At 42.3% G+C, this 20116-nt stretch overlaps 1 protein-coding gene across 1 annotated transcript in view; it reads right to left on the bottom strand.

Annotated features, from left to right (window-relative positions):
- suz12b (SUZ12 polycomb repressive complex 2 subunit b) overlaps window positions 1–20116 on the bottom strand; it is a 41185-nt gene that overhangs the window by 8721 nt on the left and 12348 nt on the right. Inside the window, exons 8-9 of the mRNA XM_051712056.1 lie at window positions 8908–9016; window positions 846–951 (exon numbers count right to left, since the gene is read on the bottom strand). Of these exons, the coding sequence (XP_051568016.1) occupies window positions 846–951; window positions 8908–9016 (215 nt within the window). The remainder of the gene's footprint in view (window positions 1–845; window positions 952–8907; window positions 9017–20116) is intronic.

Genomic DNA, 20116 nt, shown 5'->3' with positions numbered 1-20116 from the left:
GTACACGCACTGCCGCCGCCACTCAACATCTGTCAGTGGCGCCCAGTTACGACTCAGGAGGCTGCTCAAAATTCTGCAGTACCACGGAGCGTTTTCCATTAAATTTGACCCAAATCATTATTAAATGACAGATTATTTATACTAGCCATCACTAGGATGTATTTGGAATATATTTTCAGTTACAAGTACGTCTTTTTGTGGTTTGACAGCTTTGAATGAAACCTTTAAGGCTACATACAAAAAAAAAAAAAAAAAAATGCATAATAAACATCACCATTTTATAATGTTTCAGTTTGCGCAGTTAAACCGGTTTCATACACTAATGCGCAAACTCATCAACATCACTTATAGAAGTTCAAAAACCTTCATAACTTGTGTGTATGGTGACTAGATCCAAAACTTAGTTTGGACTGCCACCTGCCACATTGATGCGTCCTGTAAGGGATACCTGTGCCTTGTCCTACCCGTGACCAGCATCACCCCCTTGTGGTCTCCCAAAGCTATTACGCCAGACTATATTAAACGGAAGGCCAACTGACAGTGGTGTTAATATGTTGATGTCTCACAAACGTGAAAGAAAAAAATAAAGAAAATAAATATTGATATTTTATGGCACTCCTACTTTCAATACATGACTTCAGATAATAAACTGGTAAGCAGAAAGCAATAAGAGAGTGAACTGATCTTTTGATAAAAATCTTTGATTAAAAAAAAAAAAAAAAAATACCCATTCAGCAGCAGACCCACATACACAACCTTTGACTGTGAAGAAACTCCCCACTTATTAAATGCTTCTGTCCAGAACTTAAAGGTAAAACAGCTTATTAACAGCAGACATAACCAGCCTTTCCATCCAGAATGGTCTCCCATGTGGCCCTCTTCTTGCTGACTGGACAGTCCTCGATCTGTTGCATGGACACCTCATATTCCCCATCCAGTAGCTGCAACCGTCTGAAAAATAATTGCCTTTAATCAGCTGTAGTGTGTCACATAAAGAACAGAGGCCACAAATTTTCTGGCACCTCCAAGGCTCTGTTTCCATCTTGTATTAAGATTTGACGTTTTCGGTGATTTGATCACATGTGGTCAGCCGAGACGCATTCCTGTTTCCACCTGGCATCTCAAGTGTGTCTCCTGTGACTAGAGCTGGGCGATATGGCAAAAAATAAAAAATAAAAAATCTCGATTTTTATCAAACTTATGGATGATTCACGGTTATATTTTTTTCACCTTTTAAATGTACTCCAAAATAATTCAAATTGTATGTTCTTTATTAGAATGCAAGGCAACCTGGTTAGAGAAATCAAAGTTCTTTTCATTATAGGAAACAAAGGTGTGCAAGAAAAATTTAAAAATGCACCACAGGGGGAGCAGAGTGTAAATGTGAAATAAATTAAAATCTAATAAACCCAGATGTTCAGAAATAATAGAATTAGAAAACTGCAAAATAATTCTTAGCCTATCTAGAAATCAATAATTATAAATTATCAAGTTGATCTAGAAAATACTCATTGTATATCAAACAATTTGTGTGTATTTTCATAAACCCCTACCCTCTAGCTGAGCAGCGCAGCAATATGAAATAATTTATTTTAATTCAACTAGCAAAGCTTGTCAAAATGACTGGCTGCCAAATGTTGGCTATACAGTGCATCCGGAAAGTATTCACAGCGCTTCACTTTTTCCAGCCTTATTCCAAAATGGATTAAATTCATTCTTTTCCTCAAAATTCTACAAACAATACCCCATAATGACAACGTGAAAGAAGTTTGTTTGAAATCGTTGCAAATTTATTAAAAATAAAAAAACGAGAGAAAAAAACAAAAAAAAAAAAAACAAATCACATGTACATAAGTATTCACAGCTCAAAATTGAGCTCAGGTGCATCCTGTTTCCACTGATCATCCTTGAGATGTTTCTACAACTTGATTGGAGTCCACCTGTGGTAAATTCAGTTGATTGGACATGATTTGGAAAGGCACACACCTGTCTATATAAGGTCCCACAGTTAACAGTGCATGTCAGAGCACAAACCAAGCCATGAAGTCCAAGGAATTGTCTGTAGACCTCCGAGACAGGATTGTATCGAGGCACAGATCTGGGGAAGGGTACAGAAAAATTTCTGCCCCATTGAAGGTCCCAATGAGCACAATGGCCTCCATCATCTGTAAATGGAAGAAGTTTGGAACCACCGGGACTCTTCCTAGAGCTGGCCGCCTGGCCAAACTGAGCGATCGGGGGAGACGGGCCTTAGTCAGGGAGGTGACCAAGAACCCGATGGTCACTCTGACAGAGCTACAGCATTTCTCTGTGGAGAGAGGAGAACCTTCCAGAAGAACAACCATCTCTGCAGCACTCCACCAATCAGGCCTGTGTGGTAGAGTGGCCAGACGGAAGCCACTCCTCAGTAAAAGGCACATGACAGCCTGCCTGGAGTTTGCCAAAAGGCACCTGAAGGACTCTCAGACCATGAGGAACAAAGATTGAACTCTTTGGCCTGAATGGCAAGCATCATGTCTGGAGGAAACCAGGCACCGCTCATCATCTGGCCAATACCATCCCTACAGTGAAGCATAGTGGTGGCAGCATCATGCTGTGGGGATGTTTTTCAATGGCAGGATCTAGGAGACTAATCAGGATTGAGGGAAAGATGAATGCAGCAATGTACAGAGACATCCTTGATGAAAACCTGCTCCAGAGTGCTCTGGACCTCAGACTGGGGCAAAGGTTCATCTTCCAACAGGACAACGACCCTAAGCACACAGCCAAGATAACAAAGGAGTGGCTCCGGGTCAACTCTGTGAATGTCCTTGAGTGGCCCAGCCAGAGCCCAGACTTGAACCCGATTGAACATCTCTGGAGAGATCTGAAAATGGCTGTGCACTGACGCTCCCCATCCAACCTGATGGAGCTTGAGAGGTCCTGCAAAGAAGAATGGGAGAAACTGCCCAAAAATAGGTGTGCCAAGCTTGTAGCGTCATACTAAAAAATACTTGAGGCTGTAATTGGTGCCAAAGGTGCTTCAACAAAGTGTTGAGCAAAGGCTGTGAATACTTATGTACATGTGATTTTTATTTTTGTTTTATTTTTTTTTATAAATTTGCAAAGATTTCAAACAAACTTCTTTCACGTTATCATTATGGGGTATTGTTTGTAGAATTTTGAGGAAAATAATGAATTTAATCCATTTTGGAATAAGGCTGTAACATAAAATGTGGAAAAAGTGAAGCGCTGTGAATACTATCCAGATGCACTGTAGATGCAGTACACTTGAAACATGTCACAGAACAAAGCAATAATTAGCGATCTATCTGAATCATCATGGCAAAAGGAGCGGCAGATGTTTGATTCTCCCATATATAGCCTCTCCATGATTTGAAATGAAGCGTAACTACTGCTTTTTTTATGGGTAAAAAGAAAAGAGCGTTATTTAACATTCGCACACAGAGGCCAGTTATGGTCTTAAAGGTGCAGTATGTAAGGGTGTTTTCAAACTTGTAGTTCGGTTCTCTTGGTCCGGACCAAAAAAGAAATTGATACATTTATTCCTGTTCGCTTAGCGTTCACACTGGCTTTTTTAACACCGAACCTAACGATACAAAACCAAAGGCATCAGGAAAAAGTCACAACCTGATTGGACAGCTTTTATGACGTATATTTTTTGACGGAACTTAACGATCATCCAAAACAATACTGGCTGCTGGGCGAAATGTGCTTGTTATATTTATACACTACCGGTCAAAGGTTTTGCAACACGACTGAAATGTTTCTCATGATCTTAATCTTTTGATCTGAAGGCGTATGCTTAAATGTTTGAAATTAGTTTTGTAGACAAAAATATAATTGTGCCAACAAATAAATTTATTTCATTATAAAACTACAATTTAATTACAAAAAAAAAAAGTTTTTGAAATTGATGACTTGGACCAAATAAAGAAAAGCAGCCAATAAGTGCCCAACATAGATGGGAACTCCTTCAATACTGTTTAAAAAGTATCCCAGGGTGATACCTCAAGAAGTTGTTTGAGAAAATGTCAAGAGTACATGTCTGCAAATTCTAGGCAAAGGGTGACTACTTTGAAGATGCTAAAATATAACACAGTTTTGATTTATTTTGGATTTTGTTTAGTCACAACATAATTCTCATAGTTACATTTATGTTATTCCATAATTTTGATGACTTTACTATTATTCTAAAATGTGAAAAAAAAAAAAAAAAAAAAATTATAATAAAGAATAAGTGTTTCAAAACATTTGACCGGTAGTGTATATGTATATATGGTGGTATTTTTACCAGCTGAGAACAAACGAAGAGCTAGTAAAATGTGTAAAGGAGTCAAAACAGCGCCAGGAATTCCTCCGTTGCAACACAAACGAAGATATGCTGCAAGGACGGCTGACGGCGGTTCCGACGCCTGTACCGAACTGTAATGGGCAACATAGCTCCTATGATGAGAAGAACCAGGTATGCTTGAGGTCAGTATTAAGCAAATTACTTACTGTTTTAGGTCTGTTTAGACGTCTTTGGTCCAGGTTGCGTTCATATATCAATCGAACCGCACCAGAGTTCGTTTGGAAGCGGACCAAGACCAACTATTCAGGCAGTCTCAGTCCGCTTGTTTGGTGTGCACCAAGGTTCGGGTGACAGCGTTCACACTTGTTCAAATGAACCGCACTAACCGAGCAATCGTTTTAATCGAACCAAACCTGCCAAGTATGAACATACCCTAAGATTCAGAAAACCTTGTTATTAATGACACGTGGCCATTAAGTGAACTGCAGCCAGCTACCTGTTGCTCGTGAATACACTCCAAAGGGACGCGAGCGAGCATCGACCAAAACAATGACGTAACGTACAAAGAGGCTGAACGTGATTAACCAACATCATGCTGACAGATGAGGTAGCATAAATAAAATTACACAGTTATGATTGTTTTACTACAAACTTTGAGAATGTATATTATATTTGACTCTCCAGTGCTGGAACAGGCCCAAAACTATGTGTGGAGATAGGTCTGGCTATACTTGACTGTAGTTTGAAGTAATCACTTTTCTTTGCATGATACATTGACTGCATTTATATGATAGCCTATGTCGGCATTAGCTAGCTAGCTAGCTTTATCAATAGCTGTTAGCTAAATTTGGAGGATGATGACAGTAGTTGTTTATAAAATAGACTGTTCATTATAATTACGTTGACAATTCAGTATTGATATGATTCCATCACAACTGTCATTTTTGTATATATCGATGCGCTATTTTATAGTAATAGAATGTATATATTTTCTGTATAACCAAGTTACGTTACACTGGATGGAGCTTTTTGCATTATCTTGAACACTGCCTAGCATTCATTTAATGTATTATTGCAGTTTACCTTGCTGAATTACAGATTAACATTGACATTAACCTGACTTTTAGTATAAAGAGAAGATCATTGAAATTATTTGAAAGTTATGAAGCAAGGTAGCTTGCAATTCCTCAGCATTAGCAGGCAAGATCAAGTTAGCTAAAATTACACGGATCAACCCTTATGGCACTATATTTCATATGCTTTGCAGTTATGTACGCTTACCTGTCCAATAAGAAGAATTCCAATTCAGGGTCCGTTTTGATCCCCAAAACCGGACGAAGGTCCCTTCAGGAACCAAATGCCCTGCCGATGTTCACTCTAGTTTTCGCTTGACCATGATCACGTTCCCGCTTAACCAGAAGGGATTCAGTAGATAAATGTTTTTTTTTTTTTTTTTTGGGCTTACTCTGAGTTTGTGTAGGCGTCGGTGTTGTGCTGGGAGCCGGACGTTTGCTGGATTCCATCTCTAAGGTAACGTTACCTAGTGTTGCAGACTGTCTGTTGACGCTGTTGAATAGCGGAAGAGAACCTACTGTCTGAGGCAAGGCTCTCGGGAGCGCACATAAACGTCACATTCTTTGGATTTTCCCGGCAAAAGCGACCCACTCCCTTCACATGAAAATCAGTCTACAGGCTTTAATAGGCAACCTAGGAAGTCCGGGAAGGGCTAATTTTTTAAGTTGCATTACAAGCCGTTCACACATTGGTAAAAAAAAAAAAAGGCGAATATTACATGAAAAATTTTACATATTGCACCTTTAAGCTGGTGTATACCTGCATGATGGAAGAAGCTGAGCTACAATCACACTGTGTACAATTGTACTGAGAATATTACCGCTGTTTTTATCTAGACAGGCCCCATTTCCAGCAGCCACCACTCCAACACCTTATCCTTGAGTAATCATGCTAAATTGCTAATTTGGTACAAGAAAATCACTTACCATTATATCAAACACAGTTGAAAGCTATTTGGTTCATTAAATGAAGCTTAACATTGTCTTTGTGTTTGTTTTTGAGTTGCCACAGTATGCAATAGACTGTCAATATTAGGTCAAAAATGGCAACAACAAAAAAAAGCTCATCAGTCAATCTTTGATTTGAGGAATGAAGGCTATCCAATGCTTGAAACTGCCAAAAAAACTGAAGATTTCATACAAAGGTGTACACTACAGTCTTCAAAGACAAAGGACAACTGGCTCTAACAAGGACAGAAAGAGATGTGGAAGGCCCAGATACAACTAAACAAGAGGATAAGTACCTCAGAGACTCTAGTTTGAGAAATAAGACGCCTCACATGTCTTCAACTGACAGCTTAATTGAATTCTACCCGCTCAACACCAGTTTCAAGTACAACAGTAAAGAGAAGGCTCACTGATGTTTTGGGGGTGTGTGAACTCTAAAGGCACAGGGAATCTTGTGAAAATTGATGGCAAGATGAATGCAGCATGTTATCAGAAAAAACTGGCAGACAATTTGCATTATTCTGCACGAAAGCTGCGCATGGGACGCTCTTGGACATTCCAGCACCACAATGACCCTAAGCACAAGGCCAAGTTGACCCTCCAGTGGTTACAGCAGGAAAAGGTGAAAGTTCTGGAGTGGCCATCACAGTCTCCTGACCTTAATATCATTGAGCCACTCTGGGGAGATCTCAAATGTGCGGTTCATGCAAGACGATGAATGGGCAGCTAGAATGCCACGGATCTGCAAAGCTGTCATTGCTGCATGTGGAGGATTTTTTTAATGAGAACTCTTTGAAGTAGTTTAAGAAGTTCTGAACATTTTTTTTCAAATTGTAATAGTAATTTTTCATGTTATTAATGTCCTGACTATACATTGTGATCAGCTGAATGCCACTTTGGTGAATAAAAGTACCAATTTCTTTCCATAAGAGCAAATTCTGTTCATTATTCCAAACTTTTGGCCGCCAGTGTATAAACGAGCACATCAACCCAATCACTTTATGTAGCGTTCATGTAAACAGTACGTTCGGAATCATCGATTGATTTCATTCCGATTAACAAAAGGGTCCATGAAAACGCAGCTAGTGTCATTCAAACAGTCTGCATATCAGAGACGCGGCAGACGCGTTTGAGTTCAAAGTTCTCGCCCGTTTTATTCTCCCTCTCTCTCATCAACAGTTCCCTGTAAATTTTTACTGTCTTGTCTAATGATAAAAAGGCAAATATCAATAAATCTAATATCATATACCGTCTGCAAATATGTGCATATCTAGTTTAAATAGATGTAATAAACAAACCTCACAAAACTTGAGCAGATCCATCATCCATCATTTATTTACCTCTACGTATTCTATCAGCCTGTCCTCAGCAGTTCCCTGTCACGTTAAACTTTCTTTTCTAATGATATAGGGCAAATATCAATAAAACTTCTATTATACATTGTATTGTTTGCAAATATGCAGATATCTCGTTAAAACAGATGTAATTCACGAACCTCACAAAAATCCAGTGTTTTCTTCTCGTCGAGTGCTCATCTAATATCTTTCTCTGAAGCTCGTAATCTATCAGCCAGAATCAAAACTACAGGATCAGGATAAAAAGTTCTTCTGGTTCACAAATCATGATGGTCAGTCTGTGACAATCCAGACAGGCAATCCAGGCTGTTTAAACTATCAGGAGATTTCTGCTCGTGCTGGATCCACACGAGCGTGTGAATGCAACTTCAAAGTAAAAGCGCTTCACGTGTGCTACAAGTAAATTTCTTATTCATTATGCACTGTATGTACAATTGGTCTGATTCGGTATTTTTTGAGAAAATGCAATTGCTAATGTGGACATGCCATCCATAGTTGCTGGACTACTGTGTGTACTGTTATTTCCTTCTTCCTAATATAGCTTTTTAACAATTAACCATTTCTTCATGTGCAAATAAATTACTAACATTTGATGACTACCTATCATTTAAAATACAATATAATTTTTTTAGATTCTTTTTTACAAAGTTAAAATGTTTGTGTGAAATTGAGTAAATATAATGCTAAATAAGCAATTTTTTTGCCATTTTATGTTTATGTTATTTACTATATTAAATTGTGTGATATATCGGCATTGTATCTGCCTATCAGCCACCCTGCTCTCTGGATATCCGCATAGTCCATTAAAAAACTTGTATCGGTCGACCACTAAACCCTTAAAACCCTCCAAAAATTGGCCCCATTCACTTCCATTGTAAGTGCCTCACTGCAACATCGATTTTTGCTTATTTTAAAGGAATGACTAGTTGAAATAAATTTTTGTGGTCATCAACATTATGTCACAAATGCTGTTAGTTGAGTTAACTTGTATTGAACCCGGAATATTCCTTTTAAGGATGGATTGCGTTTCACACCTCAAATGTGATGTGATCACATACGTTTTTGACTACCTCCCTATGTGGTTTCAGTGATCTGATCACAAAACGTTTCATACCCAGGTTCCACCTGTATTTAGCGCTGACCAATAGTGATCTGATAACCAAAAACTCATCTTAATACCAGGTGAAAACGGGGCCCAAATGAAATTCAGCCTTTTGAAAGCACTGACATAGCTAACCTGTTTTTATCGAAGACAGTCATCTGTGCAACAAATGTTTCTGTGGTGTCTCCATCGCCTCTGTGGGAAGAGTTTCTCTTCTTTCTGGATGGGAGCTCCTCTTTTACATCTACAAACAAAAGCATCAAGGCTATTTGGTTCTGTTTAAGTCCAGCACAACATTTGTAAGGCAAAGGCTACAACAAATGCAGTAGGCAGTGCTAACTTAAATGTATTAACTATGTTTGAAAATGTAGGGTGCTGACTTAAATTGCTCTTCACACCAATTCAAGCATCATCATGGACAGACGAGAGAAAAGGTTTCGATTTCAGTCAGTCACTCACCATCAGATTTCTGAAAAAAATGATACTCTATAAATTGTTGTCCCTTTCCGTTAGATACAGTTGAAGTCAGAAGTTTACATACACTTGTTGAAGTCATTAAAACTCATTTTTTAACCACTCCACAGTTTTCATATTAGCAAACCATAGTTTTGGCAAGTCGTTTAGGACATCTACTTTGTGCATGACACGAGTAATTTTACCAACAATTGCTTACAGACAGATTGTTTCACTTTTAATTGACTATATCACAATTCCAGTGGGTCAGAAGTTTACATACACCAAGTTTTCTGTGCCTTTAATCAACTTGTAAAATTCCAGAAAATGATGTCAAGCCTTTAGGCAATTAGCTTCTGATAGGCTAATTGGCTAATTTGAGTCAATTGAAGGTGTACCTGTGGATGTATTTTAAGGCCTACCTTCAAACTCAGTGCCTCTTTGCTTGACATCAAGGGAAAACCTAAAGAAATCAGCCAAGACCTCAGAAAAAAAGGTGGACCTCCGGCAATTTCCAAATGCCTGAAGGTACCATGTTCATCTGTACAAACAGATCTCTCCTAGAGATGAACGTAATTTGGTGCAAAAAGTGCAAATCAATCCCAGAACCACAGCAAAGGACCTTGTGAAGATGCTGGTGGAAACAGGTAGACAAGTATCTATATCCACAGTAAAACCTCGACAAGCTGGCAAGGAACATTGACAAGTTCAAACCAAATCCTGCTGAGGGTCACAAGATCCATGCTTACCTGCGTGACATAGACTTCCACCTGAATATGAGGCCTCAGATGACTAACAGACACACTTTATACCTACTATGGATAACATCCAGCCATGAGGTACAAAGTTTTCTTGACAGACAGTCAAACCACACAAAGTCTGACTACCAACATCTGAGAGAAGCCCTGATTAAAGAATTTGTCTGAGCAAGAACTGTTTACCGCCCTGAACACCAAATGGGACGGAAAGAAACCATACAAGCCTACTACCATAGACTATGGCAAGACTACTTCCAGTCTCGGAACGAACCTGAGATGGAAGAATTCAACTTCAAAATCCTTTTCCTCCAAAAACTGCATCCCACGGCGAGATATCATCTAGGAGTCACAGCCTGTCTTCACACGATGACAGCTCAACAACTGCATGACTTAGCACACAAGGCTTATGTTAAACAAACAATTGCCTCGAGAAAGGCCCACAAGGCATCATCAGTCTCAAGACTTCTCAAAACCAAGGGCTGGCATCAGAAGATATGTGGCATCACAGCAAAGCCAGGTTCTTCAGCATAGAGTGAAGTAAATTACATGGCGTTCAAGAGCGTGACCCCTACATTAGTGTCAGACCCATATGCATGTCCAACCACTGGGAGAAACTGTGGAACAAACCCTTAAGCAGTCCGAAAGAAAGGACGACATGGGAACTCAGATGGACACTTAAAGGCAACCGACGACGAAAGCCATCTCAACACTGTGCAGACAGACACAGAACTGAGCCTGCACACGGACACAGAACTAAGTCTGCTCACGAACCAGATGAGACACCTGCAGAAAACTCACCAGAACTGCTGAAGCTACTCACAGCATACTTCAAGCAGAATCCACCCAAGGCCGACCATAAAGACATTTCATACCCCTCCTGTCACGACCAATGACAGGAATACAGGTGCCAGACACAGCAGTGACCGACACGGCACCGGCTTATGGACCGAAAACTCAGCCATTAGCCTCAACCACCCGATCCAACATGACAAACTCAGTCATATAGCAGCTCATGACGAATTATATACAGACATCAAGAACTGTGTGAAAGACTTCTATGAACTGTGGCTTCATCAGCACCCACAGTCACCTACAGGATCCAGATTAGCCAAGACACAAAGCGCCAATCTTCAAATGGGTCCACCGAAACCAAATCGACAGAAACGAGCTCCAAGACCAGAAAAGGGGGGAGCTTGAAACAGTCTGACACAGTTTATAACAGCCTAACATACAGCTAAAACAGTCCGATATAGTTCGAATTCTTACAACACAGCTTTAACGCACCCTAACACTTCAGAGAAATATCAAACTGTTTTTCCTCATAGATAAAGCACCCAAAATTACTTTAATTTACTCAAACCCTAGCTACCCTACACTAAGTTCAGACAAGGTCACACTAACCACTCAACACTAGGTATGTACTTACCAACACATTATGATAGGACACTGTGGCAGCGGGGGTGTGGTCAAGCATCTCTCCGGAGAGAGAGAAAGCAGTAAGGGCGCTTACACCTGAGCTAGATTATGTCTAACACCTGTCTCTCATTTCAGTGAGCACGGGGAGTGTGGCATAAAAGAGCCACACCGCCAGTAGATGCGGTGAGAGAGAGACTGGCGCAAGAGAGGCCACGACGCCACATGATATTGTTGACGTGAAATGTTAAATGAATGTTTGATTGTAAAGCTGTGGACTGTGAAGCTGCGAGCGTTAACGTGAATAATTAAACTCCTACCTGAACCAGGAAATCTTGCTTCTCGCCTCCTCCTTTCCACTGAACCCCCTTACACTGGTGCCAAAACCCGGGAAAAGGTTTGAAGAGTCCTCCCAGTTGGCTGAGATCCTCCAAGCCCTCGCTGGCTTACATCAGAACCACCAGCAAACCCTGCATGAGCTCTGGCAAGATCAAGACCGCCGGTTAGTGGAGCTCTTACGCGCTCAAGCAGAGGACCGACAGGCAATCCGGAGCCTCCTCAGCCAGGAGGCATCCCCAGCCGCGACCCTGGACACCCAGGCGCCATTACCCCGTCTGCGTTACAGAAGATGGGGATGGCGGACGACCCCGAGGCATTCCTGGACCTGTTCAAACGCACCACCGAGATCTGGGGATGGCCACTCGGCCAGTGGGCAACCCAACTCATTCCGCTATTGTCCGGGGAAGCCCAGCTGCCAGCGACGAGCCTCCTGGCTTACGGAGACTTAAAGAAAGCCATGCTGCAACGGGTTGGTCGGAGTCCGGAAGAAAGTCGTGAACTCTTCCGGAGCCTGAAGCTGGAGAGCTCCGACTGCCCGTTTGCCTTCGCCCAACGGCGATGCAAGTGCGGGCGTAGTGCGGGCGGGGTGGAGGTGCGGGGACCCGGACCACTTCCGGGATCAGTGCCCTCTGATGGAGCTGGGGATGGTGGTGCGGGTCTCTGACCTCCCACAGGCTGCCCCCGACCGGGCCGGAGCGTACCGGATACCAGTAAGTGTCAAGGGGGGTACTCACCAAGTGTTGGTGGACACTGGGTGTAATCAAACCACTATCCACCAACGCTTGGTTCAACCCAAGGCATTGGGCACAACTAAAATGGTGAGGGTGAAATGTGTGCACGGGGATATTCACAAGTATCCGGTGGTGACACTGACGATTCAATTCCAGGGGAAAAAGCGTAGAGTGGAGGCCGCGGTTAGTTCCCGCCTCACCCATCTGCTGATTTTGGGGACTGATTGGCCTGACTTTAGAGTTTTATTAAAGGGAATTTGTGTGGATGGGTCCTGTATGAAATTAGGGAGATGTTCAATGTGCGATGCTCTGGCAGGGGAGGCAGAGCCGGGGCCGTCCTCGACAGCTCCATGTCATAATGACGAGAGAGGGGAGAGGCTGCAGCCCCTCCCCTTCTCAGGGAATTCCCTGAGGGGGATTTCCCTTTGGAGCAGTCGTGAGACAAAACCCTCAAACACGCCTTCGACCAAGTGGTCGAATCAATGGTCAACGACTCCAGCCTGATATCGCCCTTTCATACCCCTATTTTGCAATTATAAATGAGCGGTTGTACAGAGTGACACAGGCCGCTCAGACTAAAGAGGATACAAACCAACTTTTGATTCCACGGAGTCGTTGGGAAATGGTATTCCAGGCGGCTCATTATAATCCCATGGCGGGTCACTTAGGAGAAAGGAAAACACTGAACCGTCTAATAACCCGCTTCTATTGGCTGGGCATTGGTGGCGATGTCCGCAGGTGGTGTGCGGCATGCCGCGAATGCCAGCTGGTTAACCCACCAGCCACCCCAAAAGCGCCATTGCGCCCTCTTCCGTTGATCAAGGTCCCCTTTGAGAGAATTGGAATGGACCTCGTTGGGCCATTAGAACGGTCAGCACGCGGACATCGCTTTGTATTGGTCCTAGTGGACTATGCAACGCGATATCCGGAAGCAGTGCCTCTTCGCAACATCTCAGCACGCAGTGTTGCGGAGGCACTCTTCAAAATAATCTCCCGGGTGGGGATTCCGAAAGAAATCCTCACCGATCAGGGCACAATGTTTGTGTCACGGACACTACGCGAGCGGTATGAATTGTTGAGTATTAAATCAATTCGCACCAGCGTGTACCATCCTCAAACGGATGTCCTGGTGGAACGATTTAATAAAACCCTCAAAAACATGATTCGTAAGTTCGTGCAAGATGATGCTAGAAACTGGGATAAATGGCTCGACCCCTGTTATTCGCAGTACAAGAGGTCCCGCAAGCCTCCACTGGCTTCTCCCCATTCAAGCTGCTGTATGGGCGACGCCCACGCAGTGTGCTTGATGTATTGCGAGAGGCCTGGGAAGAGGGACCTTCAAACAGTTAGAATGAAATTCAATACGTTCTTGATCTTAGAGCAAAACTCCACACTTTGGGGCAGCTAACACAGGAGAATTTGCTCCAAGCTCAAGAACGACAGCGCCGACTGTATGGCAGGGGAACTCAGCTAAGGGAATTTGCACCGGGAGATAAAGTGCTTGTATTACTTCCCACATCGAGCTCTAAATTACTCGCCAAGTGGAAAGGACCCTTTTAGGTCACACGACGAGTGGGAGATCTCGATTATGAGGTTAAACGAACCGATAGAGGGGGCACACGTCAAATATACCACCTCAATCTCCTGAAATTGTGGAGGGAGGCGGTCCCTGTGACGTTGGCTACGTTAGTTCCCGAGAAGGCGGAGCTCGGACCGGAGGCGAGTTCAAAACATAAACAGTTCACCCCGATCACTTGCGGAGACCACCTCTCACTGAGTCAACTCGCGGAGGTTGCAACAGGAGTTTGCGGATGTGTTTTCCCCTCTACCAGGGCATACACACCTCATTTACCACCACAGAGACCAAGCTGGGGGTCATGGTACGTAGCCACCCCTACTGGTTACCCGAACACAAGAAGAAAATCGTTCGGGAAGAATTGGATGCAATGCTCGATATGGGGGTAATAGAAGTATCCCACAGTGATTGGTCCAGCCCAGTTGTTCTAGTGCCTAAGAGCGATGGGTCTGTACGGTTCTGTGTGGATTATAGGAAAGTCAACGCGCTGTCTAAATTTGATGCGTATCCAATGCCTCGCGTTGATGAGTTGCTCGATCGGTTGGGCACTGCTCGATTTTATTCGACATTGGATTTGACGAAGGGTTATTGGCAGATTCCCTTGACACAAATTTCCCATGAAAAAACCGCCTTCTCCACACCATTTGGTTTACACCAGTTTGTGACACTTCCGTTCGGTTTGTTTGGAGCCCCGGCTACGTTTCAGCGGCTCATGTACCGAATCCTCAGACCGCATTCAGCTTACGCCGCTGCCTATTTAGATTACATAATTTACAACAATGACTGGCAGCGGCACATGCAACATCTGAGGGCGTTTCTGAGATTGCTGCGCCGAGCAGAACTCACAGCAAACCCAAAGTGCGAGATTGGGCGGGTGGAGGTACGGTATCTGGGGTTCCACTTGGGCCATGGGCAGGTGCGTCCCCAAATTGACAAGACAGCGGCGATTGCGACCTGCCCAAGGCCCAAGACCAAAAAGGGGGTGAGACAGTTCCTGGGGCTGACTGGCTATTATAGAAGGTTCGTGCCTAATTATTCGGATGTCACCAGCCCGCTGACTGATCTCACTAAAAAGGGAGCTCCAGACCCGGTCCAGAGGATGGAGCAGTGTCAGCGGGCGTACACGCAATTTAAAGCCGCCCTTTGCAGGGGGCCGCTTTTACATTCACCTGACTTTTCTCTCCCTTTTGTTTTACAGACAGATGCTTCAGACAGAGGGCTGGGGGCCATGCTCTTGCAGGTGGTGGAGCGCCCGGTGCTGTACATTAGCCGTAAACTCTCGTTGAGGGAAACTAAGTACAGCACCGTGGAAAAGGAGTGTCTCGCCATCAAGTGGGCGTCCTCACTCTCCGATACTACCTGTTGGAGCGGGCCTTCACCCTCTGTTCCGATCACGCCCCGCTCCAGTGGCTCCACCGCATGAAAGATACCAACGCGCGGATCACCTGTTGGTATCTGGCTCTTCAGCCGTTTAAGTTAAAGGTAGTCCACAGACCGGGGGCGCAGATGGCTGTCACCGACTTCCTCTCCAGGAATGGGGGGGGAGTGGTAGACAGGCCGGATGCCGCCCCGGCCTGAGTCGGGCGGTGGGGATATGTGGCAGCAGGGGCGTGGTCAAGCATCTCTCCGGAGAGAGAGAAAGCGGTAAGGGTGCTTACACCTAAGCTAGATTATGTCTAACACCTGTCTCTAATTTCAGTGAGCACGGGGAGAGCGGCATAAAAGAGCCACACCACCAGTAGACGCGGTGAGAGAGAGACTGGCGCAAGAAAGGCCACGACGCCACATGATATTGTTGACCTGAAATGTTAAATGAATGTTTGATTGTAAAACTGTGGACTGTGAAGCTGTGAGCATTAACGAGAATAATTAAACTCCTACCTGAACAATCTTGCTTCTCGCCGCCTCCTTTCCACTGAACCCCCTTACAGACACACTCAATAGGCAAAATGCTAAAGCTAATCCAATTAGCCAGCAAGAAAGTCAAGGGCATTATAATCAAGATTGACTCCTTATGCTTTTCTTTCACAAGCCACCATGAATTCATAGAGCATTCAGAAAGCCTCGTGCAAATAAGACATTTATCCATGATATGCCATGATATTGTGGACAAAGAATATCGTCCCAACTAAACTGAAGGAACTTACCGCATTATGCTACACAATTAAACCATGCGGATCAATTTCCAAAAGAACGCAATCCTTCATGTTTATGACTTAGTTTTCGGTACTTCCCGAGTGAAGAGTGTCAAATGAAATTCAATCCTTCTGGTTTTAAATGGGTACTCCTTCACCCTTGGTTCTGAATCGCGACAGAAACAAGGTGGAAGGAATTCACCTAACTGAACTCGTATTCATGACGATTCACCTCAATCAAATCCGAATGACCCTTTACTGGTTTCTGAACCACTCAGGATAATTAACTGTGACTCTAAAACGAACAATCGTAGAAGAGTCCAAATAATGCCAAAACATCCCAAGAATACTTTGAACGCTTGAACACTTACTGAATAATTCATTATTCTGTACCAGTGCTTTAGCTTTGATGGTGGTGTTGTCTTGTTTGTTTGTGTTTGTCGTCTTCTGCTTGTTTTCCAGTGATTGCAGATGTTTGCTTCCACTTCAAACTTCCGCAATCGAAGGGTGTAATATGTAGGAGTATCCATGAACGAAGCCATCAAATGAACACAACACATTCCACAGATCAGAGATCCCCCGCCGAGCCATTAGAGAGTCATAAAAACAAATCCATGGCGCCTAAATTGCTAAAGGAGACCGTCTCTCCCATGTCTGCTTACTCAAACTAGGGTTTGTAATGACAGAGCTGACCAATAAAGAAGACCCTTCTTTGTTCCACAAACTTAAACCCTCTTTAAAACCAAATGGCCAAGTAACACCTCCTCTCCCCATCTGCATATTCCAAAGACATTCTCTCTTAGCTCAGCATGGATCCCACTCTCATGGTTTTAATAGGCGATGGTCTCAAAATTGTGGCCAATAAGCTGTATTAAATCACCAGTAGTTGTCTTAGATATATCTTATGTATCATGTATGTTTTGTATAACCTGTGATTACTTTTATAACTGACAAATTAATGATTATAACCTGATGTACCTTTTAAAATGTGTAGTGATTTATAATCACTTATAACTGACAAATCGATGATTACAGCCTGATGTACCTTGTATTATTCATCTCATTCTACTAAGAATGTTAACTATTCAAAGCTTAACCTGATAATATACCCCAACAATCAGGTTTCTCATAATGTGTAATGTTTTATCCATGTAGTAAAACCAATGAATTAACCAGTATGATTGGTAATCAGGGATTTTCATGTTTTGTTACTTGCACGTATAATATTTAAGAAAGTATGTCATATTTAGTATGTAAATGCTTGCTTGTTTACGTAGAGAATGTTGATGACAACGAATGTCATGTCTCTTGCACCATTTTCAAGATATAAAAGTTCATGATTAAACATTCACTGGTATGAGCGGGAAGTGAAAGAATCCTCCACACAAAGGATTGTAAATCAACTTTGAAAAGGACAGACCAGTCGACCATGTGACTCTGAAAAGCCACTTCTGATTGGCTCAGGACACCTTTGGGGTGCAGCCAATTTCAGTTCAAAACTTTCCTACCAAGGAAGAACTCACTCTTAGAACTCCCTCTTGAAACTCGTCTTTTGGTCTCCTCTCTTCTTCATCTCTCTTGCTTCTTCCAGATCCTTTGTGCCTTGTAGAGTCCAAGGAAAACTCGGGACACAAAGTCCCTAGGAAGCCTCTCACTCTCTGCGGTTCACACACCCAATGGGAGTCATCCATCGACACAACAGATATCCCGATTTAACAGAGGTCCAAAACATCGAAGAAATGAACTTTTGACAAAGAGCCAAAGAACCAAGCAACACAAAGAATGCAACACAAGGAAACGCAACAACACGCAAGTACGTCTCCAGACTTTTGCTCAAAGTGCTGGTGTATTAGTTAAATATTTTGGGTAATCCGATTGCAAATCGATTCAGAATCAAAGAAGGATAAATGGTTCTTAAAGAGCACCTATTATGGTTTTTCAAATATTACCTTTCATGTAGTGTGTTATATAGCTGTTTGTGAATGTAAAAAGTCTGCAAAGTTTCAAAAATCGAAGTGCTTGAAATATGGAGTTATTGACACCCAAAAGAAAGAAACTATTCTGAACACCTGAAACGAGTCGTTAGTAATTCCAGACTTACTTCCTGTACTAACCTACGTAATTTGGTAACAAAAAACCCGCCTCTGGTCTGTTTAAATGTACAGCCAGTGCAGGCTGTTAATAACTCACATTATTGTCAAACTACACATAAACTTACCACTGAGAAACATCCTGTTCTCGTCGTGCTTGCGATGGTGGTTCGGGTTGATCTTCCGATGCATCACTATCAGACTCGGGCTCAAATTGGTAAGGTAAAACAGACATTTTTTAAGACGGAGCTGAAACTCGGATATGGTAGTGGCCGTTTCCTTTGACACGTGCTGTAAGAGGTAGACCAATCACAACAGACTGGGACATCTGACCAATCAGAGCAGAGTAGGCTCTCTGAAAGGAGGAGTTTAGAATGAATCCTTTAGAACGGATCATTAAAGGAGTCGTTTTTGACACTGGAAAAAAAGGTAATGCCGCAATTTAAATTATGAGCAAATTAGTGTTTTTTGACCTTGGATGCATGTAAATCTATTGTATGAGACCTTTAAAACAAAATTAGGCATGTTTAAAAACCATAATAGGTGCACTTTAAGGCATTGTCAACAGACTCCATAAAGTTCATTTTCTCTGTATTGATATTTACTTTACATTCTGTCACTACTCACCAACCTGTTTCATGTTGTATGTGTTAGATTAGTTTTATGTTTAGAATAGCAGTAAAGTTTGTCTGTATTCAAAGACAATTTTATAATCTCATCCCTGTTTTTAAAAGATTTCGTTTCAAAGCTATACCTAAATGTGTGTGATATTTTCAATAAGCCATGAGAATAATATTACTCCAATAATTGAATTAATCATAATTCCCTTATTAAAGCTAATTCCTTACAACAGAAATTGTGAATGGATACAACGAGACGTTGTATTAAGATTTTAATGGTGGAGAATTTTATTCAGACAAATAATCTAATAATTTGTCATTTAGCTTTCTTATAATGGTTGTCGAACGCGACTAATTCCATTATAAATTTCCTTACATAATAATGATGTAGAATAAGGACAGTTTAATTTAATTCCTAGCACACACATACTGTTTCCTACACAACATAACCTGAATGGCTGCTCAGCAAGGAAGAAGCCACTGCTGCAAAATCACCATAAAAAAGCCAGACTACAGTTTGCAAGTGCACATGGGGACAAAGATCTTACTTTTTGGAGAAATGACCTCTGGTCTGATGAAACAAAAATTGAACTGTTGGCCATAATGACCATAGTTATTTTTGGAGGAAAAAGGGTGAGGCTTGCAAGTTGACGAACACCATCCCAACTGTGAAGCATGGGGGTGGCAGCATCATTTTGTGGGGGTGCTAGCATCATGTTGTGGGGGTGCTTTGATGCAGGAGGGACTGGTGCACTTCACAAAATAGATGGCATCATGAGGAAGGAAAATTATGTGGATATATTGAAGCAACATCTCAAGACATCAGCCAGGAAGTTAAATGGGTCTTCCAAATGGACAATAACCACAAGCATACCTCCAAAGTTGTGGCAAAATGGCTTAAGGACAACAAAGTCAAGGTACTGGAGTGGCCATCACAAAGCCCTGACCTCAATCCGATAGAAAATTTGTGGGCAGAACTGAAAAAGCATGTGCGAGCAAGGAGGCCTACAAACCTGACTCCAGTTCTGTCTGGAGAAATGGGCCAAAATTCCAGCAACTTATTTTGAGGAGCTTGTGGAAGGCTACCCAAAACATTTGTCCCAAGTTAAACAATTTAAAGGCAATGCTACCAAATACTAACAAAGTGTATGTAAACTTTTGACCCACTGGAAATGTGATGAAAGAAATAAAAGCTGAAATAAATAATTCTCTCTACTATTATTCTGTCA

Source organism: Myxocyprinus asiaticus, chromosome 12 (assembly GCF_019703515.2).
Source record: "Myxocyprinus asiaticus isolate MX2 ecotype Aquarium Trade chromosome 12, UBuf_Myxa_2, whole genome shotgun sequence".
Taxonomy (NCBI): Eukaryota; Metazoa; Chordata; class Actinopteri; order Cypriniformes; family Catostomidae; genus Myxocyprinus; species Myxocyprinus asiaticus.
Note: the sequence above shows the minus strand (reverse complement) of the source record. Positions and strands in the feature narration are given on the sequence as shown.